Genomic DNA, 23,070 nt, shown 5'->3' with positions numbered 1-23,070 from the left:
TCATCACAGGAGAAAGGGAAAAAGAGGGGAATATGGGTTGAGGTGCTCATCTTGTTTTATTGGCTGAGGACTCAAATAGGGTTGCATGCAAATGCACCTTTGCTACTAGGTTTTGCTAACCGTTAAAAGATGAAGAAAGGTGGAACAGCTGTGTGTCCTTGGCGTTAAAGAGGGATCACTGCCAAGACCACAGAACAAGATTAGCAGCTTCTGTCCATTGCACTGTTTTGGATAATCAGGTTCTCTGTGCACACAAGTTGAAAGGAAGCAACATAAAAGAGGGGCTTTTTAGTGGGATAGGCAGCCTCACGTGGCCAAGATTCTCAGGTCTTGCACGCAGGGTTTGATACTGTTGCTCACCGCCACCCCAAACTTTGAAAGGTGACATTTCAGGGGTTCCAGGCATTGCTGCGGGGTTCATGTTTTTGGAATTGAGGCACAGCAGAGACTGTGGCATCTCTGGTATATATGGTTTATTGACACATACAGTGGTACCTCGGGTTACAGATGCTTCAGGTTACAAACCCTGCTAACCCAGAAATAGTATCTCGGGTTAAGAAATTTACCTCAGGATGAGAACAGAAATCGTGCTCTGGTGGCGCGGCAGCAGCAGGAGGCTCCATTAGCTAAAGTGGTACCTCAGGTTAAGAACAGTTTCAGGTTAAGAACAGACCTCCAGAAGGAATTATCTGTGGGATTGGGTGTAGGTATGTTTGAACATTTTAAAGGATTGTATGAAATGTATATTTGAGGCAGGACTGCTCCGTAAGTTCGGGTCTTACCCGCTACGGCAAGCGGGGGACCCCTAAAATCACAGGCGCTGAAGCCTGTGAGCAAGGAGATTCGGTGGGCACCTTTGCGCCCCCCCGGCATCGTGAAAGAGCCTTTTTAAAGGCTCCGGAGCGGCATCGGGGTGAGCGCGGTGCTGAGGATCGCTACCCAGCTTACGGAGTGAAGCCGCGTCGCCATTAACGGAGAGCGCCGATTCCTTTCTGAAATCAACGATTGGCAACAACAATACCCGTGAGTAAGACTGCAAAAGTAAGACGGGACTTAAAAAATTTAGAAGATTTGGCTGAAAACGGGAAGGCAAAATTAAGGAAGTCAGCCTCCCGGAACTGCATGATTAACGGAGCAATGAAAAGACTAAGCTGTGTTTAAATGGACTTTCCTTTTAACTCTTATTAAACCAGACATCGAAAGGGTCTCCCCCCTGTTGTGCAGGAGAAGGGGGGAAGGAAACAGAATTAATTTAACCTGCAAAAGAAAGGGATAAGGAATAAAAAACCTCTGCTGCTGATACTTCTGGCCAGGCTGCCGGAGCAGCGATCGCCTGAAAAAAGGAACTGTCAAGTGAGCTGTCAAAGGACAGCGGCTACAAAATAAGACTTATTTTGAAACATACTCGGGACTTTGGTGGATTACAATTTTAACAGTAAAGTGCTACAAACTAAAGACTTTTAATGGGACTTTTGCCTTTGGACTTTCTGTTTCTTTGTTCTGGGTGCCTTTGGATGGTTACAATTTCCTCCTCTAGAGGGCTTTAGTTACATTACGGAGTATCCAGTGGGATTTTCCACTTGCAACTTTCCTGTGTGAATGACCTTGAGTTATGAGCAACCCGCCAGAAGAGATTTCAACAAGAAGTAAAACAAAGCAGGCTCAAAAACAAGCTCAAAAAAGAGGCTCCTTATCAGGAGCAGCAGCTGCACAAGAAAAAATAACAGCAGCATCAATGGAGTCAATGACACAGGCCCTGCTTAAAATAAATCAGTCACTAGAAGTACTTACCAAGCAATCTGCAGAACTCACTAAACAGTCTACAGAGAACTCAAAGAAATTGACGGAGTTGACAACAAGACTAGACCTGAATACAACAACAATTTCATCTAACACAGATTCTATAAACCGTTTGGTTCAAGAATCTACGGAAACAAGGAGAATAGCTGAGAGTGCTAGGTCCACTGCTGAAGAAACCAAAGGAAAGTTTGCGCCTATTGTAAAAAAAGTACATGAACATGATTCAGCATTAGCCCTACTAGAACTGGAAAGGAAAAGTAAGAATCTGAAATTAAGACTGGTTCCAGAAGAGGAAGAGGACAAGCTCGGGGAATTCCTTACAGACAAATTTCAAGACTTCTGGAATGATGAGCTAGATGGAGAGGAAGATGAATTTATGATAACTTCAGCCTTTCGGATTGGCAGGAAGCAAGGGAAGAAGCCAAGAGATTGTTTAATTACCTTAGGATCAAAGGAACAAAGAGACAAAATATTGAACCTACATTTCCAGAAGGCCTTGGTCATTAAAAATTCTCAGATTCAAATCTTCAAGGATATTCCTAAATACTTTTTGGAGGTTAGATCTCAATTTAAAGAACTAGTTGATCTACTTAAGAAGAATAACATCCCATTTAGGTGGGAATTTCCACAAGGGCTGTCCTTTAGCTACAAAGGGAAGAAAATTAAAATAAAAACAAACCAGGATAAAGAGTTCTTTTTGGAAAGAAATCAAGAGGATCTTCAGAAAGGAACTGTCAGCGAGGAGGAAGTACCGGACATCTCAAATCTATCATTTGGACTGAACCGAGCACCGACCGAGGAGGAACAACAACTTGGTGCAGTCGGTGGAAGGTCTACCCAGTAACCAAAATGTCTCTGCAACTCTTCAGCTGGAACTGCAATGGTTTGAACCACCCTCGAAAAAGGGGCCAAGTATTTCATTTATTAAAGAAGGAACATCTAGACGTAATCTGTTTACAAGAAACTCACATTGCCAGGATACATAGAAAACTTTTAACAAACAAGAGATTAGGACAAGAATTTATATCATCAGATAGAGTCAAGAAAAGAGGAGTTGTGATTTATGTCAAGGAAAAATTTGAACCAAAATTGATCTTTAAGGATGACCAAGGAAGATACCTGGCAGTGGAAATCCAAATTTATGGAGAAAAAATATTGATTGTTGGAGTTTATGCACCAAATGAGGGGAAGGCTGAATTCTTCAAGAAGTTGCATGAGACTTTAATGGACTTTTTGGACTTTAAAATTATAATGATGGGTGACATGAATGGAGTCGTCTCTACAAACATGGATAAGGCCCAAAGACAAACAATATCTAATGACGGAAGACTACCAAAGACTTTTTTTGACCTGACTGACACTATGGATCTGATCGATATTTGGAGAACTAGGAACCCTCTGGAAAGGGAGGGGACTTTCTTCTCTGAAGCAAAAATGACATGGACTAGAATTGATCAAATATGGATTTCTAGTAATCTGGCATCAAAGGTTAAAAAAACAGAAATCTGCCCAAAGACCTGCTCTGACCATAATGCTGTCAAGATGGAAATGAAACTGACAACAGCTGGAACCTTTAGATGGAGAATGAATGACACTCTCTTTGGAGATGGGGAAATTTGCAAAAAGGCCCAAGAAACACTTAAAGACTACTTCGAGATCAATTTGAGATCAGACACAGAAAAAAGAATCATTTGGGACGCAAGTAAAGCCGTGATGCGTGGCTTCCTAATACAACAGAATTCAATAAAGAGGAAAAAGCAGAATGAGAAGAAAGAGAAAATTTGGAATCTAATAAAAGAAGGGGAGAAGAAATTGAGATCTAAGCCTAAATCCCAGGAGATATTAAGAGAAATAAAATTCTATCAAACACAATATATGGAATTGACGAACCAGGAAATAGAATGGAAAATTAAACAAATGAGACAAAAGACTTTTGAATCTGCAGATAAATGTGGGAAGCTACTGTCTTGGCAACTGAAAAAGAGACAAAAATTGAATACAGTGACATCACTCGAAGTAGATGGGAAGTCTATTAATAAACCAAATGAGATAAGTAATTGTTTTCAAAGTTTCTTTAAGAAATTATACAAACAAGGGCCAAAAAATGAACAGGAGATAGAAGAATTTATTGGAAAATACGGACTATCAAAAATCTCTGAAAACAACAGAAGGAGTTTAAATGAGAAAATTACAGATCAAGAAATAGAGAGTGCCATCCAGGATATGAAGCTGGGAAAATCACCAGGACCAGATGGATTAACTGCGAGATATTATAAAGTATTGAAGGATTGGTTAATACAACCATTGAAAGAAGTTTGCAATCAAATTTTGGAGGGGAAAAAGGCTCCCGAATCGTGGAAGGAAGCATTCATCTCACTTATACCAAAGACAGAAACTGAGAAACATCAAGTCAAGAATTACCACCCTATATCACTTTTGAACGTGGATTATAAAATTTTTGCAGACATTCTAGCAAAAAGATTCAAAAAAGTGCTGTTAGAGGAGATTCACAGGGACCAAACAGGCTTTCTACCAGGCAGGCATTTGTCAGACAATGTGAGGAATATTATAGATATTCTAGAACTTTTGGAAACTGACATAAATAGAAAAGCTGTTTTGATTTTTGTCGATGCAGAGAAAGCCTTTGACAATATTTGTTGGAGCTTTATGAAGAGGAATCTCCAAGGAATGGGGGTAGGCAAGAACTTTGAAAATGGTATAAGTGCAATTTATTCTGAGCAAAAGGCCAAACTTATTGTAAATGGTATGGTTATGGATGAAATTCCAATAGAGAAAGGGACACGACAGGGATGCCCAATTTCCCCTCTATTGTTTATATCGGTACTGGAGGTTTTCCTTAACATGATTAGAAGAGACCAGCTGGTTAAAGGTATACAGGTCGGAACTAAACATTATAAGCTAAGAGCATTTGCAGATGACCTAGTTTTGACACTACAACAGCCAGAAACTAGTACAAAAAGAGTTTTGGAACTTATTGAAATATTTGGTCAGGTAGCAGGTTTTAAATTGAATAAACACAAGACAAAGGTGTTGGAAAAAAATCTCACGGTGGGGGAAAAAGATAGTTTTCAAAGAGAAACGGGTTTGGAAATTACTAAAAAGGTAAAATATCTGGGGGTGAACTTAACATCTAAGAATGTGAATCTATTTAAAGATAATTATGAGAAATGCTGGGCTGAAGTGAAGAAAGATTTCGATATATGGTCAAGATTGAGACTTTCCTTGTTAGGCCGAATTGCTGTAATTAAGATGAATGTATTGCCGAGATTGTTGTTTTTGTTCCAGACATTGCAAATTTTAGATAAGATGGACTGTTTCAAGAAGTGGCAGAAAGATATATCTAAATTTGTCTGGCAGGGCAAAAAACCCAGAATTAAATTCAAGATTTTGACTGATGCAAAGGATAGAGGGGGCTTTGCCCTGCCGGACTTAAAACTTTATTATGAAGCAGCAGCTTTTTGCTGGCTGAAACCATGGCTACTTCTTGAGAATACAGACATTCTGGACCTGGAAGGTTATGATAATAGTTTTGGTTGGCATGCATATTTATGGTATGACAAGGTAAAGGTACATAGAAATTTTAAAAATCATATTATTAGGAAAGCATTGTATAATGTATGGAATCGATATAAAGATTTGTTTGAAAGTAAAACCCCCAGGTGGCTGTCACCAATGGAAGCTAAGGCGGTAAAAAGATTGAACATGGATACAGACTGGCCAAAATATTGTGAAATTGTAGAATATGATGGTGAAAAGCTGAAACTACAGAGTTTCGAGAAATTGAAACCTAAAGTCCGAGACTGGTTACATTATTACCAGATTAATGAAACTTTTAAGCAGGACAGAAAACTAGGATTTCAGAAGGAGAGGTCAAAGTTAGAAACAGAATTGCTAGAACCCAATACTAAGAATTTGTCTAGAATGTATAATCTGCTGCTAAAATGGAACACACAAGATGAAACGGTTAAATCAGCCATGATTAAGTGGGCACAAGATATTGGTCATGATATTATGTTTGCTGACTGGGAGCAGTTATGGACCACAGGTATTAAATTTACGGCATGTAGTGCCCTGAAAGAGAACATAATGAAAATGATCTATAGGTGGTACATGACCCCAGTCAAGCTTGCAAAGATATATCATTTGCCCAATAACAATTGCTGGAAGTGTAATGAATGTGAAGGAACTTTTTATCACCTTTGGTGGACCTGCCCAAAGATTAAGGCCTACTGGGAAATGATCTATAATGAAATTAAGAAAATCCTTAAGTGGACATTTGTAAAGAAACCGGAGGCTTTTCTCTTGGGCATGGTCGGCCAATTGGTACCAAAGAAAGATAGGACCTTTTTTATGTACGCAACAACAGCAGCAAGAATCCTTTTGGCGAAGTATTGGAAGACTAAAGAACTACCTACTCTGGAAGAATGGCAGACCAAGGTGACTGAATTTATGGGACTGGCAGAGATGACCGGCAGAATCCGTGACCAGAAGAAAGAGACAGTGGAGGAGGACTGGAAAAAATTTAAAATCTATCTTAAAAATTGTTGTAAAATTTCGGAATGTTAAGATGTCAGGGGATTGGACACTAAGAATTACAGCTATAAATCGAAATTTATAAAGCAGAAACTCTTTTTAAAGAGAATTAAAGATAAAAATGGGATGAAGAATTGCTAAAAATTTTGAAATTTGGATGCAGTGAAGGGGAGGTTTGGGGAAGTCGCATTATGTTTGTTTTGTTTTTTCTTTATGTTGTAAAATCAATAAAAATTATTATAAAAAAAAAAAAAAAAGAAATGTATATTTGTATGCTTGTATATTTGCAATATGTGTGTATTAATGCTGAATTATTTTAATTATAAAAACTTTTCCAAAAAAATGAAGGAAAAAAACAACTTTGCTTCAAGATGAGAACAGAAATTGTGCAGCGGCCCCATTAGCTAAAGTAGTGCTTCAGGTTAAGAGCAGTTTCAGGTTAAGAACACACCTCCAGAACAAATTAAGTTCTTAACCCGAGGTACCACTGTATATACAACCTGAGCCTATGATGGAGGGGTTCATAGTAATAACACCCCAGAAGGGTTAGTCTTCTCCCATAGCCACAGCCTTGGACTCCAAATTAAGGCTTGGCATTCTCTCCACCATTCTGGCCTGCTAGTTCACATAGCTATCTCCCCTAAACTGGCTTTATTTCTCCTATCAGTGAATAGAGGACCCCCCCCCCAATTCATCTGCCACAGATCCCCTTCCTCTGCCCTCCTTACACCTAACCAGGATAGCCTGGCTTGATTTGAACACTTCCTGAAGCTGGGAACTAGGAGTCTGGTACCCCAGTTTTACACCCACCAAACACTACCATAGCATAGACTGACCTGCCAAACTTAGCTAGGTCCCTGTGGCGTTTGCACTCCTAGGTGTGTGACATCATACTGGGTCATAAGGAAAGGGTTAACTAATTGTAAAATGAATAAGCAATAGGAACCCAAGGGGAGGAGTTAGAGTTGTTAAGAAGTCAGTCTGAAGTCTGGAGTTAGAAAGTCGTGGGTTGGGCAAGTGTGATGTGAGAGAGAGAATCTGTTAGGATAATCAGTCGGAAGGTATTAGGAAGGTATAGGCCGGTAAAGAAACTAAGGTTAAGAAACTGACAAGAAAAATTATTTGAAACCATAAACTTGTTAATGCTTATAAAATAAACTTGTTTATTTGGTTTAACGTTAACAACTGTCTGGACTCAGTGTGTACCCGGGAGAAACTGTTTGGTGGCAGCGGGAAAGCGGGCACAGGGATCAATAGACCGTCAAACGTCTGGTGACCCTGTGTGATCACCACAGTCACATCCCCTCATATTAGGAGGAAATAGGTAATCAAGCTTTCTGTTGTGTTTCAGCCTACCTCCGCTGAAGCTGTGAAGAGGGTTGAGCTGGCTGCTCCACAACATGGCTCTCACCAGCCACTCCTGTACCAATAACCTAGGAAGTCTCACCACTTTATAACTTCTTTTACTGCCTGTGCAACTTTCCTGACTGGTGTTTGGAAAAGCACATGAACTGAACCTTTGAAGTGTTTGTAAGCAAACAAATTTATAACTTGCCAAACGTCTGGCCTTTTCTTATGCCGGAGGAAGAGGGAAATTTTTAAGGTCTAACAACATTTAAAGGTCTAACAACATATATTTTCACATTTCACATTGCTGCATATTTTGTTACTTTTAATCTCTGCTGGGGTTCTCTCACAAAAAGAGTCCTTGCCCCAAACATGATTCTTGGCATACAGGAATTCCCTTTTTTATACATTTTTGCCTGGCTGGGTTCATTTTTTTCCTGACAGGGTTCCTGTGCCTATAAAATCACACAAAGGTGGGGTTGGGGTGGGGACTCAACACAGCAACTGTGTTGAGCCTCAACCTACTGAATCATTCTGCATAACACAAAGAGCCTGTTCCTCTTTTTATTTTATTTTATCTCAATAAATGGTCATTCCAAAGGTACAGCCACACAAAGAAGACTCCAAAACCAGCCTACTTCATTTGCATTTTGCAGGTGGAATATTCCAAGATCTGAGATGAGGACTGGAAATCCTGCCATTTAGACTGTGGCCCCCCTTGGCTTAACTAAGGTTAAGAAACTGACAAGAAAAATTATCTGAAACCATAAACTTGTTGATGGAACGGGAAAACCTGCGGTCCTCTCTGATGTTGCAGGATCAGAACTCCCACCATCCTTGATCAATGTGGAACGCTTCCGCGGCTGATGGGCCTTGGCGTCCAACCTCATGCGAGAACCACCGATTCCCCGTTGCTGTTCTGGCGTTATCATTTCCGTTCACGGCAGCGGGGCTCCGAGGCCAGCACTTCAAAGCGGTCCCGCAGCTCCTCACTTGGAAAAAGGGCCGGAGCTTCTCCTCAGAGAACAACCCCGTGTGGTAGGTGAAAATCAAATCGTCGGTGTCGGCGTCAGCAAACTGCACCTGACCCCTTTCGTAATCCAGGGACACGCGGATCTTCTGGGGATCTTTCGCCAAGGCCAAAGGGGTTGGTGCAGGGAAGGTGAAAGCAAAGAACTGGCAAGGCGTAGACGGGCTACGGGAAAACCTCCCCACCGCCCACACCCCTTCGTTCGTATGGGTGCAGATAACGCCTTTCCTCCTCATGGTGTCTCGGGCAACCCCCACAGCCCACATTGCCCTCCCCCAGGTTTCCACCTCCACCACCCACCAATGTTTCCCTGCCGTGAACCCCTCCTGGCCCAGCACACAGAGCTCCCCGTTAAATCTCTCTGGGTTGTCAGGGAGGTCCCCCGTCGCCCCTCTGTTGTTGCTCTTCTTCTTCTTCTTCTTCTTCCCCCCCTTCCTCTTCTTCTCCACCTCCCACCACACACTCTTCAAATCCTCAGAGATGGTAAGGCAAGGGTGTGCGGTATTTGCATCGAGGGTGACATCCACTGCAGGAGAAAAGGGGAGAGGATGCTGGGTGGCGGTGTCAGGAGCGAGACGGAAGTAAATCACACTATCTACACAGGTGTGATGGCCTGGGAATCCGATTCAGAGGCTGAATCAGAGGAATCCCAGCCTGCACAGGAGTCCCCGCCTCCAGGGCCGGCTGAACTGGGGCAGGGCCTTGATTCTGAAGCGCCTGCACCTGTGCCGGATCCTCAGGAGCAGGAACCAGGTGAATCCACTCTGGCTCCAGAGGTGGTTGAAGACTCAGTGTCTACAGGTGAGTCTCCCCCTGGGCCCAGTAACCCTTCAGCCTCAACTGAACTGCAGAGGCTCAGGGCAGAGAGGCGAAGGGAACTGGCTTCTCCCAGGAGGAGTGCTCGCCTTAAGGCCAGGAGAGGCGGGTCTCCTGGGGGCCGGGACCGCCCGTGGCCTCAGAGAAGATAAAGGCCAGTCAGCCCGGTCCCAGGTTGCGGGAGCAACGTCATAGATGAGCTGTTTCGGCCAGTTTCCAGTCCTGTTTCCCCCAGAGTTCCTGTCCTTGCCCGGCTTCCTGCTGTGGACCCCGCTTTGCCCGAGGAGGACTGTCTGCTGACCCTCAACTCAGGTCCTGGACCTCGCCCCACGGTAACCTCCCCCCCCCCTGGACCAGCACAACAGGCTTGGCAGGGCATCCGGACTACTGAACACAGAGGCTCATGCCTGCTAGGGTCTCACTCCATGGATCTGTTGCCAATACTAAAAGCCCCACTTCCCCACAGCCTTCCACGTTCTCCCCTCTCCAGCGTTTCCCCCCAAGCAATCTGAGACTAAGCCTTCGTGAAGCCTGCTGCGGCTCCATTTCAGCCCTCTTCGGGTCCTAAGAACCATCCAGTCTCTCCCACCCCCACGTTATCCAAATCATTCCCCGAGTTACCTTTGTTCAGGTCTTGCATCAGAGGAGCTGTTGCAGGGAGGAAAGAGTGACAAATTTAGAGACAGATTAGCACTAAAACCAAAACAAACCCTTTCAAAGAATTGTAGAGTTAGAAGGGACCCTTCCTCAAGGAATCTCGACTAAAGCATCCATGACAGGTGCCCATTCAACCTCTGCTTAAATAACTCCAAGGAAGGAAAGCCCACCACTTTCTGAGATATGAAATGGATTACTTTATTTTCCTGTGTGATCTCCATGTTCCAAGATAATTTTCTTCACTAAGGGAGCCTCAGCTAGTGCCATCATTAGAGGCACCAGGCAAAAACATTCCTCTTTAACCCAGGCCTTTGACCATTAAATACTCTATGGTCTGTTAAAGCTCAGGGGGGGACAGGGACCTGTTAATATTATTATTCTGCTTTTCTGCTTTGTATTATTATTATGCTTTGTATCAGGTTTCGTAAAATGTTTTTAATGTTGTACAACACCCTAGGATCTTTTGATAAAGCCGGACTATCCTAACGTGTGTGTTGGTGCAATAAAAACATCTCACGTTAAAGTGCAACTAAATTGGACATTTTAATTGATTTTCTGTTGAAGGGATTCATTGCTGTGGAAAGTCCCCCTCCTCCCCTTTCTATGGACCACACAAATGGTTTCCTAGATGCAGCTGAGTGGCTCCCTCAAACTCCATCTTCCATCAAAAATGTCTGAGAGAATTACCTGTGTCTTGAACTTGCTCCAGAGATGCTGATGCAGAAGAAAAGACAGAAAAATAAATAAATCAGATAATAAATAGAAGAAATTGTTTTGAAAAAAAAAGAAAAAAAGAATCTCAGCACTTTCACATTCAGGTTGTAGACCCACACTCCCTTAAATGGGATTAAATGTAATTAAATTCAGCAGCGTTTACTTCTGAGTAGACACGTATAGGACTGTGCTATTACATCAGCATTTTTTTGTGTTTACTTATAAAAATATGTGTAGATTGCTATACCATACGGTAAATGCCGAAGCAGTTTCCAACCACACACCACACACAATGAAGACCAGGTTAGTACTTAAAACCAGAGATCAAATATTTCAGAAACACCTTTTCTTAATTGCCTGTGTACGCTTGTAATAATAATAATAATAATAATAATAATAATAATAATAATAATAATTTATTATTTGTACCCCGCCCATCTGGCTGGGTTTCCCCAGCCACTCTGGGCGGCTTCCAACAGAGATAAAAAATACACTAAAATGTCACATATTAAAAACTTCCCTGAACAGGGCTGCCTTCAGATGTCTTCTGAATGTCAGGTAGTTGTCCATCGCCTTGACATCCGATGGGAGGGCATTCCAGAGGGCGGGCGCCACCACCGAGAAGGCCCTCTGCCTGGTTCCCTGCAACTTGGCCTCTCGCAGTGAGGGAACCGCCAGAAGGCCCTCGGAGCTGGACCTCAGTGTCCGGGCAGAACGATGGGGGAGGAGACGCTCCTTCAGATATACTGGACCGAGGCCATTTAGGGCTTTAAAGGTCAGCACCAACACTTTGAATTGTGCTCGGAAACGTACTGGGAGCCAATGTAGGTCTTTCAAGACCGGTGTTATATGGTCTCGGCGGCCGCTCCCAGTCACCAGTCTAGCTGCCGCATTCTGTATTAGTTGTAGTTTCCGGGTCACCTTCAAAGGTAGCCCCACGTAGAGCGCATTGCAGTAGTCCAAGCGGGAGATAACCAGAGCATGTACCACTCTGGCGAGACAGTCCGCAGGCAGATAGGGTCTCAGCCTACGTACCAGATGGAGCTGGTAAACAGCTGCCCTGGATACAGATTTGACCTGTGCCTCCATGGACAGCTGTGAGTCCAAAATGACTCCCAGGCTGCACACCTGGTCCTTCAGGGGCACAGTTACCCCATTCAGGACCAGGGAATCCTCCACACCTGCCCGCCTCCTGTCCCCCCAAAACAGTACTTCTGTCTTGTCAGCTTGGAAGCACAGGAAAGTTTTCATTGTGTCCAAAGGTTAAAAACAGCAGCCACCTCCAGGCCTCTATCTCCACAGGACACATCCTCTACTAGTCATCTGCCCAGACACTGAGGTCCAGCTCCGAGGGTCTTCTGGCAGTTCCCTCACTGTGAGAAGCCAATTACAGGGAACCAGGCAGAGGGCCTTCTCGGTAGTGGCACCCGCCCTGTGGAACGCCCTCCCACTAGATGTCAAAGAGAAAAACAACTACTTGACTTTTAGAAGACATATGAAGGCAGCCCTGTTTAGGGAAGCTTTTAATGTTTAATAGGTTATTGTATTTTAATATTATGTTGGAAGCCACCCAGAGTGGCTGGGGAAACCCAGAGAGATGGGTGGGGTATAAATTATTATTATTATTATTCACCTAGGTTTTTTGCCTGGCTGGAATGTGGCACTCAACTCTGACCATGCCTGCCAGCATCCCTGGGGGATGGTTAGAAAAGAATCCATGAAGGTGTGTGGAAACTAGCCTTCTGTACCAATGGCAAGATGAACATTCATTGCTCTGCCTGATTTTGCCTCTGGAAAGATGGCCGTAAAGGAGCGTGGCTCCTGGGCTGCCCCACCCAATTTAAAATTAAGATTATGCTGCTTGCAATAATGTTTTGCTGCTTAAATTTGAAGGCCAGGTTAACGACAAGGAGATGAAAGGGAAGTCACACAGAGGACTTTGAAGCAGCAAGAGGCGACACTTTCCATGTGAATCGGGTGCATTTTCACTTATACTTAAAGTTCCCCAAATAAAGGATGTTGCTTCGATCTCTTGTTGACTAGGAGAAACACTGTGTCCCTCCTTGCAGAATAAGGTGGGGCTGGCTCTGAAAGTTTCTCTTCTTCAGCAAGAAATGGACAGCTTTCGGAATGGAATGGTGAGGGGGAGTTTTAAAAGTAAAGTCACTTATACACCAGTTTTTCCTCCTCAAAATGGCTTCCATGATATTATAAGCAGAACCTTGCTTCTCTGCTGACGCGGAACCAAAGGGGGAAAAGATTTTTTTTGAGATGTCTCCTCAGACATTCTGCGGAATCTCATAGGGTAGGACAGGTTAAGGAGTGAGTTAATTCTCCATAAGTTGGTACAAAATGCTTTTCTTTCCAGGATGCAGCTGCAGAATACTCATGGCTGTCTTATCTCTGTTCCTGTGTGGCCAGGCACATAATTCTGGCCTATACCATAAGCTCCAATTACAGCATTCTGTGGTACTGTGTGGTGCAGAATTGTAGTGAAGGATTGAGGGAAGACAGAAATGGAAAGGCTTGTGAAGAAACTGAAGACTAGATTTGCAGGGCTTTGAACTTGCACTTTAAGCAAGGACTATGAAAGCTGAAAGCCCTCTCTGGGGTCAGAGAGAGGCCTTCTTGAAGCAACTGTGTTTTGTGTTTACCAAGTAAAGCAAACCCTGCTATGCTTTTGGCTGTACCTTTATACTTCTCCGTAGCCTTTTCCAGCGCAGAACCTTTCTCCACGGCGATTTTGAGCGTCTCGTCCCACCAGTGAGAAAGGTCCGATTCGTGCTCAGATGCTTTCTTCTCACACCTGGAAGGGAACGCGGTCAAGTTTAAATAACAGCAGCAGACTACAGCTCTCGAAACATTAAATGAGAGGGCTGAGCTCTTAATCAAGATGTACTTATTGGGAAGGTGCCCTAAGCTACCGTTTCACGGCCTGAGATCTTTTGAGCCAACTGCTTCTAATCCAGTCAAATTCATCCTGAACTGGGACAGCCTCCTATATTTCCTCCTCTACCACCTGTCCACCCTGGAGGAGAACCATCTAGATTGGTTATAAAAATTGCCTAGGAAGCTTGCAGGGAAGGGAGAAGCAAAGGCCCAGCGCCAAGAACGAAATACGTGTGTCAAAGGATGATGCAAACATCAACAGAGGTGCAGTTAAGATACTTGGGTGCAAGCAGGCCACACAAAGCACTTTGAAGCCCCAATAACCAGCTGATGGCACACACGTGGTTTAATTTCACACTGTGCAGGTGAAAACGAGCCCCATGACTATCAATCTCAGGTGACTGGCAGGTGGCTAGGACCACCCCCTGCCAGGATGGGGTCATGGGGGGCGGGGAGAGGTAAAGACCTGGCTCACTGGCCTAGACCCAGTCTCCCACACTTGCCTTAGGCAGGAGGACAATCTGATGTTTGCCACAGAAGGCAACTGGCTGATCATTGGTGGATTTGCGGGGCTTCAAAGTGCTGAGCCACTGGACATTGCAGGCGCCCCTTTTTCAGCGACCTGAGTCTTTACTCCGCAGGCGGCAACAGGTATAAGAGCAGGTGGGCCTGGCCTGGCCAAAATGGAAGCACCAGCGCAGAAGAAAGCAGGGGCCGATTGCCCAGCAGCAGGGCAGGGACTTCACATGAACATGTCTGCATGTTCTTTCCATGGCAGCTTCAATAAAAAGGTACAGTCATACCTTGAATCTCAAATGCCTTGGCACCCGAAGAAATCAGCCCCCGAACAATCGAAATCCAGAAGTGAGTGTTCTGGGTTTTTGAACGATTTTGTTCCTGCAGCCAATCAGAAGCCGCGCTTTGGTATCTGAATGTTTTGGAAGCCAAACAGACTTCCAGAAAAGATTCCATTCGACTTCTGAGGTACGACTGTATAGCAGAGGACTAAGTCTAGAGGTGAAGGGATGCAAGTGGCACTGTGGGTTAAACCCTTTACCCTTAAGTCTAAAGGTAAAAAGGCCACTACTCCCTCCTAGGTATCTGAAGGGCATCTGATTGTGAGGTTGTAGAGAAGTCACCCTTTGCGGAGGAAATAAAACTCCAGAACCTTCATCTACTGCCGTTGGAAGGAAATGGTTTCTAACGACCGACTGTACTCCAGAGTGCCTTTATGTGGGCCTCTTTTACAGAAATCTGTCCCCCCTCCCACCCCCAAACGAAACCAAGGTTGTTTCACAGGGGGTGAAAAAGGAAGGAGTGTGAGCAAGGCTAGATAGAAAGGGGATTGGGGAGAGAAAGACCAAATTAAAAGAGCAAAGTAATGAACCTCACGCAACGCTGAGGAAAACAGTATCGTTTGCTTTCCAGAAACACACCAAAAGGGAGCAAATTTCTTCCACATGAAAGCCGAAAGGGTGTGTGTGAGCCACATACCTCGTTAAGGCTCTTCTGATGTCCTGAAAAATAAAAATAAAAGTGGGTGTCAATTACACAGGCAGGAAAAAACACTGGGCTGTTTTTCGTTCTAGTGAGAATTCCCCACCGGCCTGTGGAAAACAAATGGATGGACACAGGACCATTTTCTTTTTCATTCAAGAGACCTGGACGTCACCTTTGCATTAAGCCTCACCTGGAGGGATTCCTTCGGGGGCTGGAAGACGTGGTATGATGGCTGCACGTTTCTTGCCTCCGTCGCCACGATCAGGTTTCTGAGTCGGGAAAGCTCCCCAGAGAGTTCAGCAAAGTTTCCTTCACCCCTCCTCCAAATCTTTTTCTCCAGATCTCCCAGCTCACCTAGCCAGAGACGCTGTTTCGTCCGGAGAAATACCTGCATTCTCTGGAAGGCGGATCTGATTTTCTGCTTCTCTGCTTCTAACTGCGCCTGGGGAGGAAAGATTTCAAAGGAAGTGCAGAGGTGGAAAATGAGAATCAGCCGAGGGTCAGTTTAGGACCAGTGACTTTAACTATGCATCTCATCAACAGGTAGAGGCTCATCCACACTCCCTTTGTGGCCCTGTATTCTGAAAAAGCTTATGTGGGTTATGTTAGACACTTAATGGGAAAATGTCCTAGTTGGTTTCTGGCCCCAGACTGGACAGCAATACATATTTTACTGGTATACTAGTAAATACGTGGGGACACGGGTGGTACTCTGGGTTAAACCACAGAGCCTAGGACTTGCCGATCAGAAGGTCAGTGGTTCAAATCCCCGAAACGGGGTGAGCTCCCGTTGCTCGGTCCCTGCTCCTGCCAACCTAGCAGTTCAAAAGCACATCAAAGTGCAAGTACCACTCTGGCGGGAAGGTAAATGGCGTTTCTGTGCGCTGTTCTGGCTTAGTCATGCTGGCCACATGGCCCGGAAGCTGTTTGCGGACAAACACCGGCTCCCTCAGCCAATAAAGCGAGATGAGCCCCAATCGGCCACGACTGGACCTAATGGTCAGGGGTCCCTTTACCTTTAGTAAATATGTATCTGAATTTTCCCCCTTCTTCATGATCAATGCTGCTCATAGTTATTCTTGAGCTAGCCTGCTTGGGCAAGATATGAGTTTCCCATTTTATTTTTCCAATTACTTTGCCTCTGTTGAGCTCAAGACTTCAGAGTTTTACTTAAAAACATATTTTTTCTTACTGTTTACCTGGACCCTACATCTTGGACTTTACCTCTTGGATTGATTTGATTTTGGGGTTGGTTTTCCCCAGCCTTAAGTTTAATCTGAACTGCCATACAGCTGGGAAACTTGATACACGCTGCACATAATTAGTTGGCCTTGTGAAAGAGTTCAGGTGGGGTTGAGCATCTGTTGCCAGTTCTTTCAAAGGCATCTCGGAAAAAAGAGGCAGCAAAACTTAAATTGCAGCTGAATTTTAATCCCGAACGCTGCAATCTTTGCATGCAACGGCTGTGTCACATTGTTTTAACACAACGCAACACATTCACATTTTTAACTTTTCCTGCAATCACGGCCTGTTCTACATTACAGTGGACACTCAGGTCGAGAACGTGGTCCGTGCGGGAGGCACGTTCGCAAACACGCAGCAGCACGTCTGCGTGGGTTGCAATTCGGTGCTTCTGCGCAAAGCGTGATTTAGCGCTTCTGCGCATGTGTGACCGCCGAAACCCGGAAGTAACCCGTTCCGGGACTTCCGGGTTTCAGCGCGTCCGTAACCCAAAAAAACCCCGGCAAGCGTCTGTAACCCTAGGTATGACTGTACTTTTCATTCAATCACCAAATTATGCCAAATTATTCCTATGCAGAATCCCCTCAAATCTGGAATGACCTCACAGATCCAGTTGATGCCAACCCTGATGGGTTTTAGGCATCTTGTAGCGATTGACTTGAGCATTTGGTTAAGGCAGGCCTAGGCAAACTCAGCCCTCCAGATGTTTTGGGACTACAACTCCCATCATCCCTAGCTAACAGGACCAGTGGTCAGGGATGATGGGAATTGTAGTCCCAAAACAGCTGGAGGGCCGAGTTAACCTATGGGTTAAGGTGACTACAGAAGTCTTGCAGCTCTCACTGTGCTGTAAATCTGACTGGTTGTGGTTTTATTCTGTGAAGCAATCGCCTGGTCCCTTCTGGCCAAGCCGTATTGCTCCCTTGAACTTAAAAAAGAACCAGATATTCAATTGCGGGGGGGAGAGATGCACACAGCAGCAGGATATTTCTGTGAAAATAGAACATTGCTTTGGAATTGGAAGAGCGGTGCCATCTTTGTGGGGTTTGCAGCCAAATCACAAATTCATGTTTTGCTAGGTGTGCAAAGGGCCAGAGGGTTCTAAAACTTCCTAGAGAGGACATTATGTGCGCTCATTCCCTGGTCTCTTCTGGGTGGGAATTCTGTAACAAATGAAAAATATTTTATACTTCCTCCTGCCTCTTAGGAAACTCTCTATCTACCATGCTTCCAACACATACAGCTTATTTTGAAGCCAACTTTTGTATGCTGTACCTGATAATTTTTCTTACTTGTATTTGCTGTCTGCTTTGAAATGCAAGTACAGTGGTGCCCCGCAAGACGAATGCCTCGCTAAACGAAAAACCCGCAAGACGAAAGGGTTTTCCGATTTTTTAGCAGCTTCGCAAGACGAATTTCCCTATGGGCTTGCTTCGCAAGACGAAAGCCCATAGGGAAATCTCCGGGGACAGCAGGGAAGCGCAGCGCGCCTTCTCCTCTGTTCCCGGACCTGTCTTGAAGACTTGCGGTGGGAGGAAGGTTTTCCTCCCCACCGCCAACATTCAGAAGGCTGTTCTGAAGGCTGGCGGTGGAAAGAAAAGCCCTTCTCCCCCGCCAGCCTTCAGAAGAGTTCCCCGCAGGGCTCTCCAAATTGCGGATAGCAGCCTGCTGCCCCTATCCGCAGCTTGGAGAGCCCTGCGGGGAAGTCCTGCAGGGCTCCCCAAGCTGCGAATGTCTGCCCCGCGCGAGGGGTGCTCTGCTTAAGAGCGCCCCTCGTGTGGGGCAGCAGGCTGCTATCCGCAGCTTGGAGAGCCCTGCGGGGAAGTCCTGAAGGGCTCCCCAAGCTGCGAATGTCTGCCCCACGCGAGGGGTGCACTGCTTAAGAGCGCCCCTCGTGCGGGGCAGCAGGCTGCTATCCGCAGCTTGGAGAGCCCTGCGGGGAAATCCTGCAGGGCTCCCCAAGCTGCGAATGTCTGCCCCGCGCGAGGGGCGCTCTGCTTAAGAGCGCCCCTAGTGCGGGGCAGCAGGCTGCTATCCGCAGCTTGGAGAGCCCTGCGGGGAAGTCCGGCAGGGCTCCCCAAGCTGCAGATGTCTGCCCCGCACGAGGGGCGCTCTGCTTCAGAGCGTCCCTCGCACCGGGCAGCAGGCTGCTATCCGCAGCCTAGGCAGCCCTGCAGGAACTCTTCTGAAGGCTGGCGGCGGGAGAAGGGCTTTTCTTCCCACCGCCAGCCTTCAGAAGGCTGTTCTGAAGGCTGGCGGTTGGGAGAAAAGTCCTTCTCCCCCCGCCAGCCTTCAGAAGAGGTCCGGGGACAGATTGTCCCCGGACCTGGTCTGAAGGCGGTCTCCCTAGGAACGCATTAATTGATTTTCAATGCATTCCTATGGGAAACCGTGCTTCGCAAGACGAAAAACTCGCAAGACGAAAAAACTTGCGGAACGAATTAATTTCGTCTTGCGAGGCACCACTGTAAACATTTTTTTGTTTATCTTACGAAAAACGTGTGGCTCATTCACTGCAATGGGGGTGAAGAGGGGGAGGTTAGCAGACCACAAATAAAAGGTATAAAAAGGAGGTCTGGATTTTGTTGCGATTACATCAGCCTCCTTCCCTGAGGTTAGAAATAAGAACAGTGAAAGGGACAGGATGGGCCACAGCGTATACCAGCATGGCAACTTCTGAGATTTTCTGACAGAAAAGAGATACGGATTATTAATGAGCTGGTTGTATGTAAAACTGAGGATTAAATCTGGTGAAATGTGAGGGGTGGGTGACGCTGGGAGATTTGCGGTGTGAGAGGCAGGGAATGCTATTATCAGAGGGAAGTGTTTCAAAATTGATTAATGGTTGTTATAGATAGATAAAAGAGGATTTTACTCAATTGTTATTTTGAGGACAGGTTATAACAAGGTATAAAATCCATACCACAAATAGGTAATTGAACAGGTGATGTGTAGGGTGATGGGATGAATGCATTTTGAAATGATAGTTGGAAAAGTTATTGTATTGGGAGCAGCAAAGAAGGGAGAAAAATAGAGGGGACAAGGCGGGGAGAGTCAGTTTTTAATTTTTTAAAAAATTTGGAGACAATTTGTTGTAAATTATGGAAAGTCAATAAAAATAACCGGCAAAAAGGTGTTTTAATATGCTAAAAAAATAAAAATCAAAACAGCGCGTTTACTTTTTGCATTTCTCCCACACGTATTATGGGATAAGAGGTTTGCGTTTTGATCTTCAAATTTAATCCTTAATCCATCTCCTGCATAATCTTTGCATGACCTTTTACTCCAGGGAAAACTCATAGGGCTGCACAGAACCCTCCCAAAAAGAGCCAGGGCGATTTCCTAGGACCACCTGCCATATCAATTTCTTACCTTGTATTTTACGGAGATCTTGCTTATAGAAGACGCAGTGTGGCCCTGGTCAGCATGCAACCGGTCCCAGACCACACCCATTGGTGCCTGACCATCCCTCCATTTCGTGGGCTCCTGCTGCCTCTGGGGCTCTTCCCACTTTCTCTTCAATCCTTTCCTTTCCTGGAGGTTCTTGACGATCTCGACCATATTTGCCAGCTGACGGTTTGGCCTGAAGTTCCTTTGCTTGATCCTCTCTCGACACTGAGGGCAGCAGGAGTCTACATTGGGGTCCTCCCAAAGTTGGTCAAAGCAGGCTTGGCAGAAGTTGTGGCCGCAAGCGATTGTAACTGGGTCTATGAAGTACTCCAGGCAGATGGAACATGTCGCCTCCTCGAGGAGCCCCTCAATAGCACCCTCAGCTTCCATGGCTACCTCTCCCTGAAGCATAAGGACAAAATTATCAGTTTCATTTGAGATCTCCAATGCAGCCTGCGTGTTTCCTTCTCTAGAACAGCCAGGAGAGTTGTGTTAGCTGGATGGAACTAGACTACAGGATCCCCTTAATCACTCAGTGGTTTGTTTGTTTTTAATAATAGGATTAGTAACTGCCTATGGGGCCTGTTTTAGGGACACCGGTGGCGCTGTGGGTTAAACCACAGAGCCTAGGGCTTGCCAATCGGAAGGTCGGTGGTTCGAATCCCCATGACGGGGAAAGCTCCCGTTGCTTGGTCCCTGCTCCTGCCAACCTAGCAGTTCGAAAGCACGTCAAAGTGCAAGTAGATAAATAGGTACCGCTCCAGTGGGAAGGTAAACAGTGTTTCTGTGCGCTGCTCTGGTTCGCTAGAAGCAGCTTAGTCATGCTGGCCACTAGTTTTGCTTGACTACTTTAATTCGCTCTACGCGGGGCTGTCCTTGAAACTGTCCCAGAAACTCCAGCGGGTGCAGAATGCTCCTCACAGGGTCTCTGCCATATTCACCCAGTGCTTTTCCAGCTGCACTGACTCCCAGTGGAATACAGGGTCAGATTTAAGGTGCTGGTTTTGACCTTTAAAGCCATTCATGGCCTAGGGCCCCCATACCTACGGCACCGCCTCTCCTGGTCCATATATAGCAACACCCTAGAGGTCCCGGGCCCTAAGGAAGTTAGATTAGCTTCAACCAGAGCCAGGGCCTTTTCAACTCTGGCTCCGGCCTGGGGGAACGCTCTGTCTCATGAGACCAGGGCCCTGCGCGATCTGACTTCTTTCCGCAGGGCCTGTAAGACAGAGTTGTTCCACCTGGCCTTTGGCCTAGAATTTGATTCCCTCCCCCTCTTTCTTTTTCCTTTCTCCTCCTGTGAAGAGGCTGCATCCTAATGTTTTAATGTTGTATTTTAATCTTGTTTTTTAAATTGTATTTTAATCAACTTGTTTTTATTATTGCTTGTTAGCTGCCCTGAGCCCAGTCTTGGCTGGGGAGGGCGGGGTATAAATAAATATTATTATTATTATTATTATTATCCGGAAGCTGTATGCCGGCTCCCTCGGCCAGTAAAGTGAGATGAGGGCCGCAACCCCAGAGTTGTCTGCGACTGGACCAAACGTCAGGGGTCCCTTTACATTTACCTATGGGGCCTGTTTTAGTACAACAGCTGGCAAAACACAGGATTTATTTGTTAGCTCATTCCAGCCCCAAACTATTGGGGAGTGGCAAGGAAACCTGTTGCTAGTTAAACCAGGATCCTCCAAAATAGATGTGGGCAACACATCTAGCCCCTAAACATACAGGTGACACCTCCAACCACCCCCCCCCGCCCCATTTTGTGAGACGCCTGGAGATTTCCCCGATCCTAACCCGCAGGTTCCTCTTAGCCAGGGGTCAGCAAACTTTTTCAGCAGGGGGTCGGTCCACTGTCCATAAGACCTTGTGAGAGGCCGGACTATATTTTGGAAAAAAATAATGAACAAATTCCTATGCCCCACAAATAACCCAGAGATGCATTTTAAATAAAAGGACACATTCTACTCATGTGAAAACACGCTGATTCCCGGACTGTCTGTGGGCCGGATTGAGAAGGCGATTGGACCAGATTTGGCCCCCGGGCCTACCCATGCTCTTAGCCTCTGAATCAAAGAGCAAAAAAGCCGAGTCTCAAATTAGGACATGTGCAGAGCAGGATCTACTAGTTGATTTGAAGTAGATGGGCAAATATTTCAAGATCCAAACTGTTTAATGATGACCCACCCCAATTTAAACTAATGAACTGGGGGGGGGGAGCTCCAAGAATCAGGAACAGATCTTTAGGTGGAAGGACCATGTGATCTGTTCAGCTCTGGAACCCCAGAACTGCTTTCTACGTGCTGCAATGGTATTTCTTTATGTTCTTTATCTTTAGTTTTTTTTAATATTAGAAATATATAAAAAAAGCAAAGTCAATCCCACAAATCTCCTGACGTGGGTGGGGGGAGAGGAGAAAAAAACTCAAGGCCAAGGAACAAACCCACCTCCCCCTTTGCATTTGAGACCACCTTTTTGTCCCAGCATTTTAAAGTTGCACACCGCCCAGGCAGGAATGAAGGATATAAATGAAATAAATATTAATAAAAAATCTCTTCCGTGTGCACGCAACGCCGGCTCTCACCTGTCCTGCGCGCTGGAGTCTCGTGGGAGCGCACAAAAGATCCAGGATCCGCTCCGAAAGTTCGGACGTTCCCTGCGCCGGCGATTGGCCAGAGCAGCCGAGCTCTCCCGACGTTCCAAGCGACCCCTCGCCCAATCAGGTGAGAGAGTGGGAGGCGCGGCGCGCTGGGTGGTCCCGGGCGAAAGCACGTGGGCGGCAGCAGCAGCAGCAGAGCCGCTTTCCGCTTCGGCCCCGGGCGCTGGTTATGCAGGAGGTTATGCAGAAGCCTCCGTTTTACGAGCTGCAACGATTCCGCACACTGTATTTCGCTTAAGCATATAACCCGATTCCCAAAGGGCGGAGGCGCTTTGCACATGCTCAAGGGCGCTAGTGCTTTCCCCTAGGGATCCACATAGGGGCTCAAGGCTAATATCGAGCGCAGATTTGGAGAGCCGGGGAGCCTTACTGGCACATGGAAGCTCAGTAAAATAACAGGGTTTGGGGGTTTGTTTGTTTTTTGCACAAACACGCTTTTAACTGAGCCGCTCTCCTGGCTGCAAGGCGGATC

At 45.7% G+C, this 23,070-nt stretch overlaps 2 protein-coding genes across 3 annotated transcripts in view; one reads left to right on the top strand and one right to left on the bottom strand.

The window, feature by feature from the left end:
- LOC309336976 (zinc finger protein RFP-like) overlaps window positions 1-23,070 on the top strand; it is a 194,479-nt gene that overhangs the window by 10,674 nt on the left and 160,735 nt on the right. The window lies entirely within an intron of this gene.
- LOC309336849 (zinc finger protein RFP-like) lies at window positions 8,252-22,748 on the bottom strand. Its single transcript, XM_081853273.1, has 8 exons — window positions 22,524-22,748; window positions 19,922-20,341; window positions 15,498-15,749; window positions 15,302-15,324; window positions 13,609-13,724; window positions 10,892-10,918; window positions 10,169-10,195; window positions 8,252-9,257 (listed from the first exon to the last, which is right to left on the bottom strand). The coding sequence occupies exons 2-8, from the start codon at window positions 20,327-20,329 to the stop codon at window positions 8,521-8,523; spliced, it is 1,590 nt and encodes a 529-aa protein (XP_081709399.1). The 5' UTR covers window positions 20,330-20,341; window positions 22,524-22,748; the 3' UTR covers window positions 8,252-8,520.

The sequence above is a fragment of the Podarcis erhardii genome (genome assembly GCF_964252035.2).
Source record: "Podarcis erhardii genome assembly, chromosome: 2".
Lineage (NCBI taxonomy): Eukaryota > Metazoa > Chordata > Lepidosauria > Squamata > Lacertidae > Podarcis > Podarcis erhardii.
The sequence above is the reverse complement of the archived record's forward strand: the minus strand, read 5'-3'. Positions and strand labels throughout refer to the sequence as shown.